General features: G+C 51.2%; 1 protein-coding gene across 10 annotated transcripts in view; it reads left to right on the top strand.

The window, feature by feature from the left end:
- Positions 1-12,268, top strand: part of AUTS2 (activator of transcription and developmental regulator AUTS2) — a 1,101,696-nt gene that overhangs the window by 795,180 nt on the left and 294,248 nt on the right. For all 10 annotated transcript variants that reach the window (XM_047714565.1, XM_047714568.1, XM_047714567.1 and 7 more), the window contains one exon: positions 2,374-2,403. In XM_047714565.1, coding sequence (XP_047570521.1) covers positions 2,374-2,403 — 30 coding nt within the window. The remainder of the gene's footprint in view (positions 1-2,373; positions 2,404-12,268) is intronic.

Below are 12,268 nucleotides of genomic sequence, written 5' to 3'. Positions count from 1 at the left end.
AGTCCTTGGGAACGTGGGCAAGGGCTGGGCCACAGCCCTCAGCTGTCACTGATTACCTCACAAGGCGGCTGTGAACATCTGGGGAGATGAACCTGCCTGGCAAAACACACTTCTCCCCCCCCACACACACACCCTCTTCTGAATCATGCTTTGTCACTCTTGAAAATGTGCCCAAAACTTAGGAACCTCAAAGAAGCCCTAATTAAAGGCAATGGGGGGGGGGAATCACACAATGAGGAGAAGAGAACTTCATCTCTGTTGTTCTAGGCCTTCAAAGTCTTCATCTCACCTCTTGATTTATTATAATAGAGGAATCGCTCGTCAGACAGAAGTAAGCTCAGACCATCTGAGTTTGGAAGCCTGGTCGAACACAATTCAGTCATACTTGGTAGAAGCTCGGTCGCTGAAGCTCTGATCACCCTATGGCATGGAGGGGCCAGTGCAGGCGGTAGAAAGTGTTAGAACCTTCTTGTCTATGAGTTTGTGATGTGAGTTCCTAAGTACTCAAAGTGCAGAGACGGTAAGCTGGAAAGAGGAAAGAGTCCCCCAGTCATGTCTTATGATGGCAAGATGTCCATTCGGATGGAGTTGTCGTTACTCGCATTTGAGAGCGCTCTAACAGTGGTTTAAATCATAAGGTAACTCATTCTTATCTGAACAAAAATGTCCAGAGTCAGGCCGCTCTTAGGTTGGTTCAAACGTCTCCATTGGGCCACCGCCATCTTGTTTTTGTACTTAGACTTCCTGCTGCCTCATTTTCGCAAGGTGGCTGCCGCAGATCTGGGCATCACTGCATCCTCCTACAACCATGTTCAAAGGCAAGAGACAAGTGCTTCCTGCTTGTCTTCTTTTTTTTGAGGAGAGAAAAATTTTTCAGAGCCTTCAGCAGACATCTCCTCAAGTCTAAGACAGGAGTGTGTCTTGTGGCCACCCTTGGCTGCCAGGAATGTTGGAAAAGAGAGCCTACTTGGCTTTCTTCAGTCTCAAAATGTCGGGAGAAGGGGTTTGTGAATAACTGTGGGTATCCAGCCAGTCGTGGCTGTTGTATAAGTGAACCTATTTTCTGTTTCTGGTTGTAGCTGCAGCAACTCTCGTGTCCAGGTGGCCACACTAAAAACCTTGGCATCGTCCTAGACTCACCCCCTTCCTTGTTTCTCATGTCCATGTGTTACCACGTCCTATTGGTTCCACCTTCAGAATTGCCGGGCCATCTGTTCCTCCCTTTCTTCAATCACGCGTCACGCTGGTTTAGACGGTGTCATGGTTGCCAGACCGGTCACCCATGACCCGTGTCTTCCCCCACAGCGCATGGTCTGTCCTCCTCCGTCCCCTGGGGAGAGTTGTCCTGATGGACTGTGGCTCTCACCACACCACACCTCTGCTCGGCGATTGTGTTCTAGCTTTCTCTCTACTGCTAACCTGAAAGCTGCTCTAGGGCCAGTCCCGTGTCTCAGTGGAACATCTGTCCGCGTAGCAGTGCCTGTCAAGGACTGCTCGCGTACAGACAAATACATTGACCTGCTGTGCATTCGCTCCGACAAAACACATCCCCCTTTTTAAGATCCGACGGATAATGAACACTCTTGGTTTAAAAAATAAAACGTGGTTTTTATCGTTTCCCCTTCACATCTAATGAGGAAGCCAAAGTTTGGAGTTAACTCATTCTCTGGTTATTCCAGACTTAGCTCACCAGTTGGAATTTGGGATCTGTTAGGTATGATGCGAGTCTGCGGCCTTAACACGTACTTCTTTGCCCGTATTATTGATTTACTTCCCTGACCTCCTCTTGTCCTTGGTATGTTTTCTATAGAGAACATTTGCTCTTTCTTCTGGGCCTTAGAAAAGGCAGCCATCACAGCTGGTGAGCTCTGCCCATTATGTTCTCTTTCCTTCAGAGTCCACATGAGAAAATGCAGCACCCAGAGGTTTTCCTCTTTTTCTGGGTAAAAGCACCAGGAGAGACAGAACCTTTCACGTTAGCCGCAGGTAGAAGGTCTCCTTCTGAAGGTATCGACTGACCCTGAATCCCACTGAATGATCCTGATTCCCCTTAATCCTGCGGCTGGATTGGTTCCTCGGTGGGCACCCCCTCTCCCGTGCGCTGGGGTGCTCACCGTTGTGATCTGGCACCTTGCCAGACCGTGTCCACAGGCCACCAGCAGAACCGAGGAGCGCAGGCTTCAATGAGACCAGCGCAGCAGCTTCTCTGAATTTCGCTTCTCATTCGGTTTATGAGTGTTTGAGCGGAAGAAACTCTGTACAGCTCAGCTAATGTTTCCTAATTCCTTTATTTGTCTTTATTTTTTCTGTATCAAAAAACAAGAATCTGTTCAATGTTTCCGCTAACCCTTATTCTCTTGTCTTTCTTTTCAGTGTGACAGCGACAGTGACCAGGAAGAGAAGGTAAGACCCCCGCCCCCGGCCCCACCATTGTGGGCGCAGTCGAGCACCGTGGTTCTCGCACCCAGTCCCAGGGTGGTGGGATGCCAACTCCGCAGTGACCTCAGCTTTCCTGCTCTGCAAGACCAGTTGCGTTTACACAGCGACGTTGCCTATGATAAGAAATAACATATTTACTTCATGAGGTCCATTTTTTTTTTTTTAAACATGCCCATTAAGATTGGGTATATGTAACATCAAGTGTTCACTTCAGAGATTTTTGAAAGAGGAAGCTATTTTGGTAACCATCTGACTTTTCTTTTTTAATCCTTGACTGGAACATTAAACGTGCTAGTCCGCACTGATAATGTCATTTCTCCATTTCTTTTACTGGCCTCCCTGCTTCTTCCTCTTTTCTATACATCGTGGCCTTCTTGATAGAAACACGAATGGTGTGTTTCTGGGTCTGTCGTCATGGGGTGAGTGGGGAGCGCAGGAGAGCTCGGGTGGGGACGGCCAGGTGGGAGGATGGTTCTTCCTGCAGGTGCGTGCGAGGCTGATGGCCGCCAGGCTCTGTGTATCCAGGCCACATGGAGCTCTCAGAAGATCGGAGCACCACCCGGTAAAGTGAACTTTTCCGTGCCTGAAGCAAAGGGATGGTTTGGTCTTTCTTTCTAGCTGTCCCAGCCCCCAACCAGACGTCTTCCTCATTTTATTCCTACCTTACGTATTTCAGAAAGAGTTCCCCGATCCCACGGTTTCTGTACTGCCTGGCGTCAGAAGAAAGGGCCCCGTACACCCCCGCCGGTTTCTGGGTCTGTCCTTCGTCTCGCTGGGTTTCTCGAGCCCCGGCCTCCGCCTTTCGTGCCCCGTTCGCTTGTGGGTTTTACTCAGAATCAGGCCGTCAGTGTTTGGTGGCGTCTTCCCATCCAGCCCTGGATTTCCCTCCTCCTCTGCTTCCGGCCTCCGAGAGAGATCTGAGGGCTCCTGTTCCGTCCTGTCGTTAATTTGAATTCAGCACATGTAGCCTGTTATAAAATGTGAGACATCATCATTGGAGCAGGTCAAGCATATTCAGATGAAGACAAATGGTGCTTATTTGATTTCCTTAAAATCAGGAAATGAAAAAAGTGCTCTCTGGAGAAATCATGTTCTGCCTGACTTGGATGATAGACCAATGCATGTCCCCTAGATAAGAACAGGCTCTCGCCTTGAGGTTTTTATCTCTGAAGGACGGCCCGGACTGTCAGCTTGCTGACATGTGCATTATCTGTGTCATTTTAAACAAAGTGACCTATGGAAGGGTGCGCTGTGCTGTGACATGGTAATGGGCTGTTGGATGACAGTGAAAGTACACACTGCAGAGGGGCTGTGGATTATTCTTTTGTTTAACTGACAAGTAGGCACTTCCTTCCTTCAGCCCCCCGGAGTCTTAGCTCCTCGCGAGGGGGTCCCCCAGTGCCTCGGGCGGCCGGTGTGCTGTGGGCGCTGGAGGCCGATGGACAGCAGTGGAGGCCCAGGATCAGGCGTGCTTGCTGGGCCTGGAGCCGTCTAGGCCCCATTCCCCATGGCGGCCTTCCCATCGTCCTGTCAGGCGGCCTGGCCACCCTGGTTACTTCCTCGTACCCGTACTTCCTCGCCGTTCCAGGAGATCTTTTAAAGGTGGTAGTTGATCTCACCTTCCAAGCTGGTGGCACTTCTCTGAGGGGATGAGCCTTCTTTGGGGTTTCACGTCCAATGTGCTTTTTCAAGAAAGGATGTGCTTTCTTGAAAAGACAATGCGAATTCCCGAAGCGCCAGCCGTGGATGAAGGCAGTGAGGTGGTCTGGTGGTGTATTGCGCGTGGGTGTGTCCGCATCAGCCGTCTCGACCGTGAATGCACAGCGGGTCACCGGGGGCGGGGGGGACCTACAAATCACCTGATGCCTGGTCCTCGTCCCAGCCCAGTTACTTCGAACCTTAGCAGGTGTCCAGTGCCTCTTGTCGGGGTCATCACCTGACTCTGGCGATTCCTAGAATTACCAGAGCCGTCTGTGGTTTTCAGAGTGCTCTGGGGGCCCAGGTGTTTCCTACACGCTGACACCATCCCAGCCAGCCACCCCTCCCCGGGCCCTAAAGGCCCATGTCCTCACGGCCCCCGGTTCCCGCTCAGAGCGCAGGAAGTGGCAGAGCCTCTGAGCAGAGGGCTGGCAGTGGGAAGGGAGCCAGGGCCTCACCGCTCAGAGCCAGGGGGCATCTGGGGGGCCACAAAGGAGAGAAAAGAGATTGTATAGCGAGCACACGAGCCGGGCGCTGGCCAGCGAGGGGAGAGTGTAGTCCGGCCCAGTGGCCCGTGGTGTTCCGGCAGGACCTCCTCCTCCCCCGGAGCTGCTGCACAGCCGCACTCCCATCACCCGTCCCTGCCCTGCCACCCGGTCTCCCTCCAGAGGGCTCCCAGCAGGAGCAATCAAGACTGTAATTGCAGTCGTGCCTGCTTGGCTCTGGCACAGTTAAGACTGACAGGCTTCCCCTTTTGGACTGAGATCGTCTGGTGTTTATCACCGACGTTCACACCATCCGCCCAGACTTCTGCCGCGCGTGGGGGCCCGGGCCGCTGTCAGCCTCCTCTGTGCCAGAACCTCTCGCCTGGGCCCCCTCCGAGCCCCACAGCCAACTGGGGCTGCTTTCATGTGCTGCTCGGAGGATCGGAATTGCTAATGGGGGAAGAGATGCCACTCGGTGTCCTGGGACCCCTTCGACAGCCTCACCAGGGATGCTGTTGGAGGCAAGAGTGAGACTTGTCGGGACCCGCTGGGATTTCTCTCCGGAAGACCTGTCATTCTCTTACTCCACGGGGATCTGCAGCACTGACGGGCTAAAATTAGGGCACTGTATTTCGCACAGCTGACTGAATTAAGATAAACTCTGCTTTCCTCTGATACGAAGTTGTAATTTATAAAATGATACCCTTACTAATTAATGTGGAAGTGACTGGGAGAGGGGCGAAGAAGGCAGGGCTTTCCATGCGTGCGGGAGACGCACGTGTGTGTGGCAAAGGCCCTGATGAGACACGGAGCAGAGCACCTCTCGCCACCCCCCTCCTGCCACGCGGGCACACGTCGCATTAGTGGCAGAGAACCCGGAGGACTTTGCGAAGGCGGGCGACGGCGTGGGGGCTAGAGACGGCTCTGGACGCTCCGAGGCGTCTTTGGTGTGGGGACAGCCTTTCCTGCGCTTGGGGTAAAGAAAGGAGGAAGCTCTTTGCACCGTAATCGCCCAAGTGAAGCAGTTGGTCGTCTCCCACTCAAAGTGCGTTGCTGTGGAGAGAACAAAGAGACAACGTGCATATTTCCACGTATTTGGTCCACGTGTTCTCCAGTTTCCTCTCTTCCCCTCCCCAGCAGCATTCCATCTTGCTCAAAGAAACACGCCCTATTTGGTTATGACATTAATGTAGAGATTGAAAGCGATTATCTCTCCATCCCCCCAGTTCCTGGTCACTGTATGGCCATAGGACAAAGCTGGTCGGAAGGTGTCTTGCCCAGTGGTCATGCACGCGGGCCTCCGAGTCTGAAGGCTGAGGCTTGGCTCTGCTTTCCCACTTTGTGGCAGCGGATAAGCCTCAGTGCTCCTATGTGCCGAATGGGATACCAGCAGCCCCGCTGCAGTTGTGTGACCATTAAACCAAGACACTGGGCTCAGCTTCTGGTCCGTACTCAGTGCTTGTAAATGTTAGCTCTCCTGATGCTTACTCGGGGTGAGTGAGACTCGCTTGGGAAATGAGGAAGGCTACCCTCCTCTTCAAGAGAGCTCAAGACCTACCGGAGATGCCGGAGGATGGGGGGTGGGGGGGCGTGTGTTTTTCACTCCAACCTGAGGCTCGGCCCTCATCCCCAAGGGCATGTCCTGTTACAGACTGAATGGAAGTGTTGGGAAATCTGGAAGGGTCCCCGTACAGTGATTTTTAAACTCCCAAATAACAGGCTTTCCTCTGGCCACAGCCCGGAGCCCAGAGCAAGCGAGCTGTCCTGCAGGGTTGGATGGAGGTTCGGTAGACTGTGGGCCTGGTACTCGGCCGGACTCTGTCAGTTCCTGACACCCATCACAGGAGAGAGGGGCCGGGTCCGTGCCTCTGGGGTGGGCCAGTGAACAGGATTCCTGATGGTACTTTCCTCTCTCTGGGCTTTTAACACCCAGAGAGGGTCACTTGGTCCCCGCGACTTGCTTCCAAGAGATCGGGACAGCCCGGGACCCCGATGGTCTACATCAGTTCCCTGCACCGCTCCCACCTCCCTCCCCCGCCCTGTCCCCGGCGTGCACACACTTTTTGCTGCATTCTCATTTTTTGATTCATGCTGAAATGTGTTGTGTTTGATCATTTTGTGTTCACTTGTGTGGGAAGGGGGCAGCTTCTAAGAAAAGCAGCGAGAAAATCAGCAGAGGCTTATGTTCCTAACTCCACACAGACCACGTGCCTCACTTGGCTTCTGAGGGGCTCCGAAGCTGCGAGATGTCGAACTGCACACTGGGCATGTGGCTTGTGCTTGTAGCGGAGGAGTCCTGTCCCTCGACTGGCCGCGATTCGCACTTGGTAAAGATTGTGCCTCCTCAGCAGCAATCCAGAAGGGAGCTCAGAAGGCCCGCGTTGCTTGTAGAACCTCCGTTCAGTGCGCGGGTTTGCAACAGGACCTGACCTGTTCTGATCAGGAGACAATGAGAGACACTGTCCTGTTTTGCAGCTGGAAAAAGGAATCTCCCCCCCCCCACCCCCCACCCCCCGCTTCCAGTTCCATAGCAGCAAAGCAAACAGCCATCTCCCAGAAGAAGGGCAGAGACCCGCACTCTTACCTTTTTATCCCCGCACTTAGCATAGCACCTGGCACAAACTGGGTGATCGGTCATGTTCATTCTCTTCACCCAGTGGGCATTTCCTTTCCTGGAGATCCACTTCCAGATGGAGGGTAAGTGAAACAGGTTCAGAAAACGGACGCCCGGACTTGAGTGTGCTTTGTGTCAATCCTGGGGTTTAGCTCCCAGACTCGAGCGGATAAGTGCTCTCATCTTCAGATTTCTGGATTTCCTTTACAATTTTATTTTCTCCTGAGATGCTCCTAAGCCATTTATAAATTTGCTAGGTTATCTGGGCAGTTTCTACAATTTTTGGCCGAGTTTCAAGAGCTTTCTGTTTGGGGCGCCTGATTTCCATCATGCCCGTCCACTCAGCTGCGTCTCGCCCCTCTGAGCTTCTGCCCAGGTCAAAATGACATTTTCTTGTTCTTCGAACAATCATCGTATCTCCGGCTGACTTAATCCTGTCATATCCATCCAGAGTTCCTGTTCAGACCACCCTGGGATTAAATTTCTACTGCAGATTATTTTAAATCCAGACCCTCGTGAAGTTACTCTTTTTCCTATCATAGAGTTGTCACGCCAAACCAGAAATTGCTCCCCTGACAATGTGTTTGTAGCATATCTGCCCATTACTATCATGCCATATGCCTGAAAAAGAGAGGTTATAAATATACAGATTTTTTTTATTAAATATAAATCAGTAAAAGGAATACTCAGGAGTTATTGGAAGTTGGTCAGGCACCGTTAGCCAGACTCTTGTTTCTCAGACTGAATACTGAAAAACGGGTTCTGGATGTTCTGTAGTTCATCTTGGGTGGGTTTTGGAAGATGCCCGGAAGACCTAGCTTCTGACTTCACACTAACGAGCTGTGCGGTCTTGGGCAAGTTACCCGATAGTGCTGAGCCTTGGTTTTGCCATCTGTAAGGTGAAGCTGGATTCAGTGATCTAACACTGAATGGCCTGATTTCCTGTGTAGCCATTTTGCTAGGCTCCAACAACATAGCAACCCAGAGGGAAATGAATACACACTTGTATTTTCTCTTGGCCCGTGTAGAAAGAAGATTCTAGAAGGAGTGTCTCCATTCTTTGTTTTCTCTCTAATTCCTAAAAGGGAATAAACCTAGTGGGTAGGTTGTGGCACACCTGTGCTGACTCTTCCAAGTGACTAAAGGGAACTTGCATATGGGCCCAATGTCCGAACAAGGTCATTATCTGTTGGGTCATTCATGCAGTCGTTCACGTCTGCTATGTTTTTTCCCTGAGTGTCAGTGAAGGAACATGGGCGTTGTTGCTGCCTGGTTCTGTTAGGTGTGTCCCTGTGCGTCTGTAGAGAGGGGGCAGGTCAATTAGTAGTTCAGTCTCTGCTCCTCAGTTACCCTAACTGTCGAGGAGAGCACAGGAACTAGTGAAGAACCGGCTTACGTGATGTGTTTTAAGAACCCCCTTGACCACTAACAAGTAGTATTTGGCCTGTGAAAGGGATTCTTGTGGGGATTCCGGAAATCACCTGGGGTTGAGTTCACGATTCTACAGTCCCAGAGCAAAAGTCAGCTGCTTTCTCTTAGAATGAACCATTGACTTGGATTTTACAGCTGACCTGCAGGAAGGTTACAAGGCCAAGGAAGAGGTAGGTGGAGACAATGGCTTTCATCCTCATTGACCACTGACCAATTGACCATGAACCCGAATGGGCAGGAAGCTCGTGAGCAGAGCCCTTTGTGCTAGTGATGCCCTTAACAACACGTTCTATGTACGTGGCTTACTTAGGGTGTAACCGGGTTGGGTTGCTCTTTGGTTGTCAGAGGAATCTGTCTTGGTCTGTCCCTAGGAAAGACTCTGTATGAATTTCTTTTTAATCCTGCACATGGGTATTTGTGTATGTGGTTACCTCGGTTAATTCCCCCTTCGCAACTTCTGGTTGATAATGTAGTTAGAGTTCACTGCTCCCTATAATTTTGCTGTTCTAGCTGTAATAAAGATAATAAAATCTCTGTAAGGCTGTATTCATAATTAGCCAAATTTTTACCTTTCAGAAGTCCCAAAATTCAGTGGGTTAATGTATATTACCTTTCTTCCTCTTTTTGTTCTTTTTCTAATCAAAGCTACAGCTGGGTGGGTCAGATTGTATACATCGTATACACCACCTCGTATACATCGTAGAGCTTTTCCTTATTTCTCGGTCACAGAATGTAGATGCTGTTCATTTCTTGGGAGCTGTAAATCAATGCGATTGGGGTTAATAATTAGATAAGAAGAAGAAATGCCACTTCACGATGGAGAGAACATGGTACTATTCAAAACACGTCTACAAATATCATCTTCTATCACCTGTTTAAATATTTATTGTGGGAATCTCTGGGCATCTTCATATACAACACTGTTGATCATCTAAAATGTGCCAAACTCGTGACAGATCCCATCAAGGACCTTGTCTTCTCAAGTGTGTATCATCATTTTACAAATGATGAAAATGAAACAGAAGAGGAAGTTGAGGAATGGAACTGAGATGTGAACCATGTCTTAAGATTCTAGGATCTGGGCTCTTTTCCTCATAACATGCTGCTTCCCTGTTCATCAGGGTGAGTTGGGATAGGCCCCAAAGTCCCACCTGAGAGCCCTTGTGGTATCTTTCTCCCTGTGCCTCCCCCTCCTTCTGCTAGAAGAGACCAAGACTGTGTCTTACCTATTCACCCACAACCCCACTAGCTCCGAAAAGTTCAAACGTGTCCGTTGTGTTCAATGACTATTGAATAAATACAGTTGGAGCTCGCTTACAACTCAGATGCGCAAGCTCTTCTCAAATGTGAGTCTTTAGATTTGAGCTGGGAGCTGCCTGTCCAAGGCAAGAAGGGAGGTCTACAAAGTATATGGTTTGACTCTTGCAGATGTGAGGCAGAAGCAGCCTGTGGGCCACTGCGAGTAGTCAGGGAGCCTTCCCAGCCGCAGACGAAGCACGAGCTGTTGCTCAAGGAACTTGGTCTTCTCTAGCGCATATCTGTGTGTAAACCTCTCCTATCTTTCTTTAATTTTTTTTTTAACTATAATGTATATTGTATCCTCTATGTATAATGTAGTATTTGCCCCAGGGGTACAGGTGTGTGAATCATCAGTCTTACACATTTCCCAGCACTCACCATAGCACATACTCTCCCCAGTGTCCATCCCCCAGCCACCCTATCCCTACTCCCCACCCCCCAGCAACCCTCAGTTTGTTTCCTGAGATTAAGAGTCTCTTACGGTTTGTCTACTTTCTGATCCCATCTCGTTTCATTTTTTCCCTCACTACCCCCTACGACCCCCCGCCCTGCCTCTCAAATTCCTTGTATCAGAGAGATTAAACCTCCCCTATCTTATTAAGCTGTCCGCTCCCGGCAAGTCCCCCACACCTAGCACGTGCTTCACACCTAGTAGGTGCTCTGTGAATACCAGCGTCTACCCGCATATGCTCTGTTAGTGATCGCAGTCCCAGAAAGGGGGGAGGGACTCATCACAGTGGCCCGGGCAGCGCGGGGAAGCACAGGGCCCGGAACGGAGGCTCCTGTCGCAGCTGTTGGTCTGGAGCCCCCCTTGCATCTCCTGTGGTCTCTGCAGGCTTTTCCTCCTGCAGCCAGCACCTAGCAGGAGGGTCCGTGGTCCCACCGCGGCTCCCGAGCTGCACCCCACCAGGCAGCTCCACTCTGTGCCGTCATCTGCCACCTCCAGGACCCCTTGTCCATGCCCAGACACTGTCTCCCACCTTTGCAGAGGGTCTCAGCCCGGGGTGGGGGGGAGCGCGGGGGGTCATCAGGGCCACGGGGTCGCTCCTCTTCTGGCAGCAAATGCCTCAAGGGGCGCTCTTGTGGCCCGGATGGTGGTGACTGTCTGCGGCAGTGTCCATGTTAAAGATTATGTATTTGCCACTAAGGGGAGAATATAGTGTTTACCGGCTGGAGTGCGGCCGGCTGAGCTGATTACGGTGCGGGACTCTGTCAGCCAATGATTTGTCCCGTCCTTTATCATCTGTGTCACTCAGCGGCGAGCTGGCGAAGGGAACGGATCGCCCCCTTCCCTTTTTTTGTACCCATTTCGTGTAGAAAATTTGTATTTACTTTGGGAGTGTAATTCGTTCCTCATGGATAATGTGACCCTGAGCGGAGCTGGATCATGGGTTAGTTGAAGTGATATTTTCCGCTAATGGCGGTCGTACATCATTGCTGTCAGCTCGGGTTAGGAGGCAAGCACGTTACAGCTCCATTTTACCTCTGCGGGCGTCTGGGATTATTTGCCATAACCGAGTATGACATGACCGCACTACAGAGTGCATTAAAATTTTACTGGCTTCTCAGGCAAGTTCCCCAGCTCTGGCGCGCGCTTCGGGCAGGCGTCTGATGGGGAGCCCAGGGGCCCTGCCTTCCTGCGCAGAGGTGCTGCAGCGGGGTGGCCTGAGCGGGGGCCGTCCTCCTCCTGCTCCGAGAAGGAAGCCAGGGAAGGACTTTATGGGGGAGCCAGCCTGCAGGTGTGTGTGTCCCTGGACATGCCGGACTGGCGGGGGGCTGGCTGCCTGGCGGATGCACTCTGTCTCCTTGATGCGTAGCCCTCCGAGGTGGGTGAGGGCAGGAGAGCCAGGGCAAGCCCCGGTCCCTGCCAGACTTTGGCTGATTTCATTGTGCTTGTCTGTCTGTGGTCAGACAAAGGGAAGGAAACATGGGTCCTCAGTGTGGCAGAATCCGTGTCCATCCATGCAGCGGGCCTGATCGTCTCCTAAACCCACTTAGAAATGTTTGCCAAGATGTCTTACACGTTATCCCTTATGAAAGTCACAGTGACTGAATAAAGTGTGGGCATGATTACCCCATCTTACGTATAAGGAAACCGAGGTTCAAAAAGGTTAGGTAACTCACCTCATGTCCTAATGGTGGCAGAGATGGGATTCCTAACCTCTTACCCAGACCTCCCCGACTTCATGTCCTGCGTGTTCCATGCCACGTAGAGATAATTAACAAGTGCTATGTAGATAGTGTTTATGTGCGCTTTACGTGTTTTGACTGATTTAACCCACTGTAATCCTAACGATAGGTG

This window comes from Lutra lutra, chromosome 18 (assembly GCF_902655055.1).
Source record: "Lutra lutra chromosome 18, mLutLut1.2, whole genome shotgun sequence".
Taxonomy (NCBI): Eukaryota; Metazoa; Chordata; class Mammalia; order Carnivora; family Mustelidae; genus Lutra; species Lutra lutra.
The sequence above is the reverse complement of the archived record's forward strand: the minus strand, read 5'-3'. Positions and strand labels throughout refer to the sequence as shown.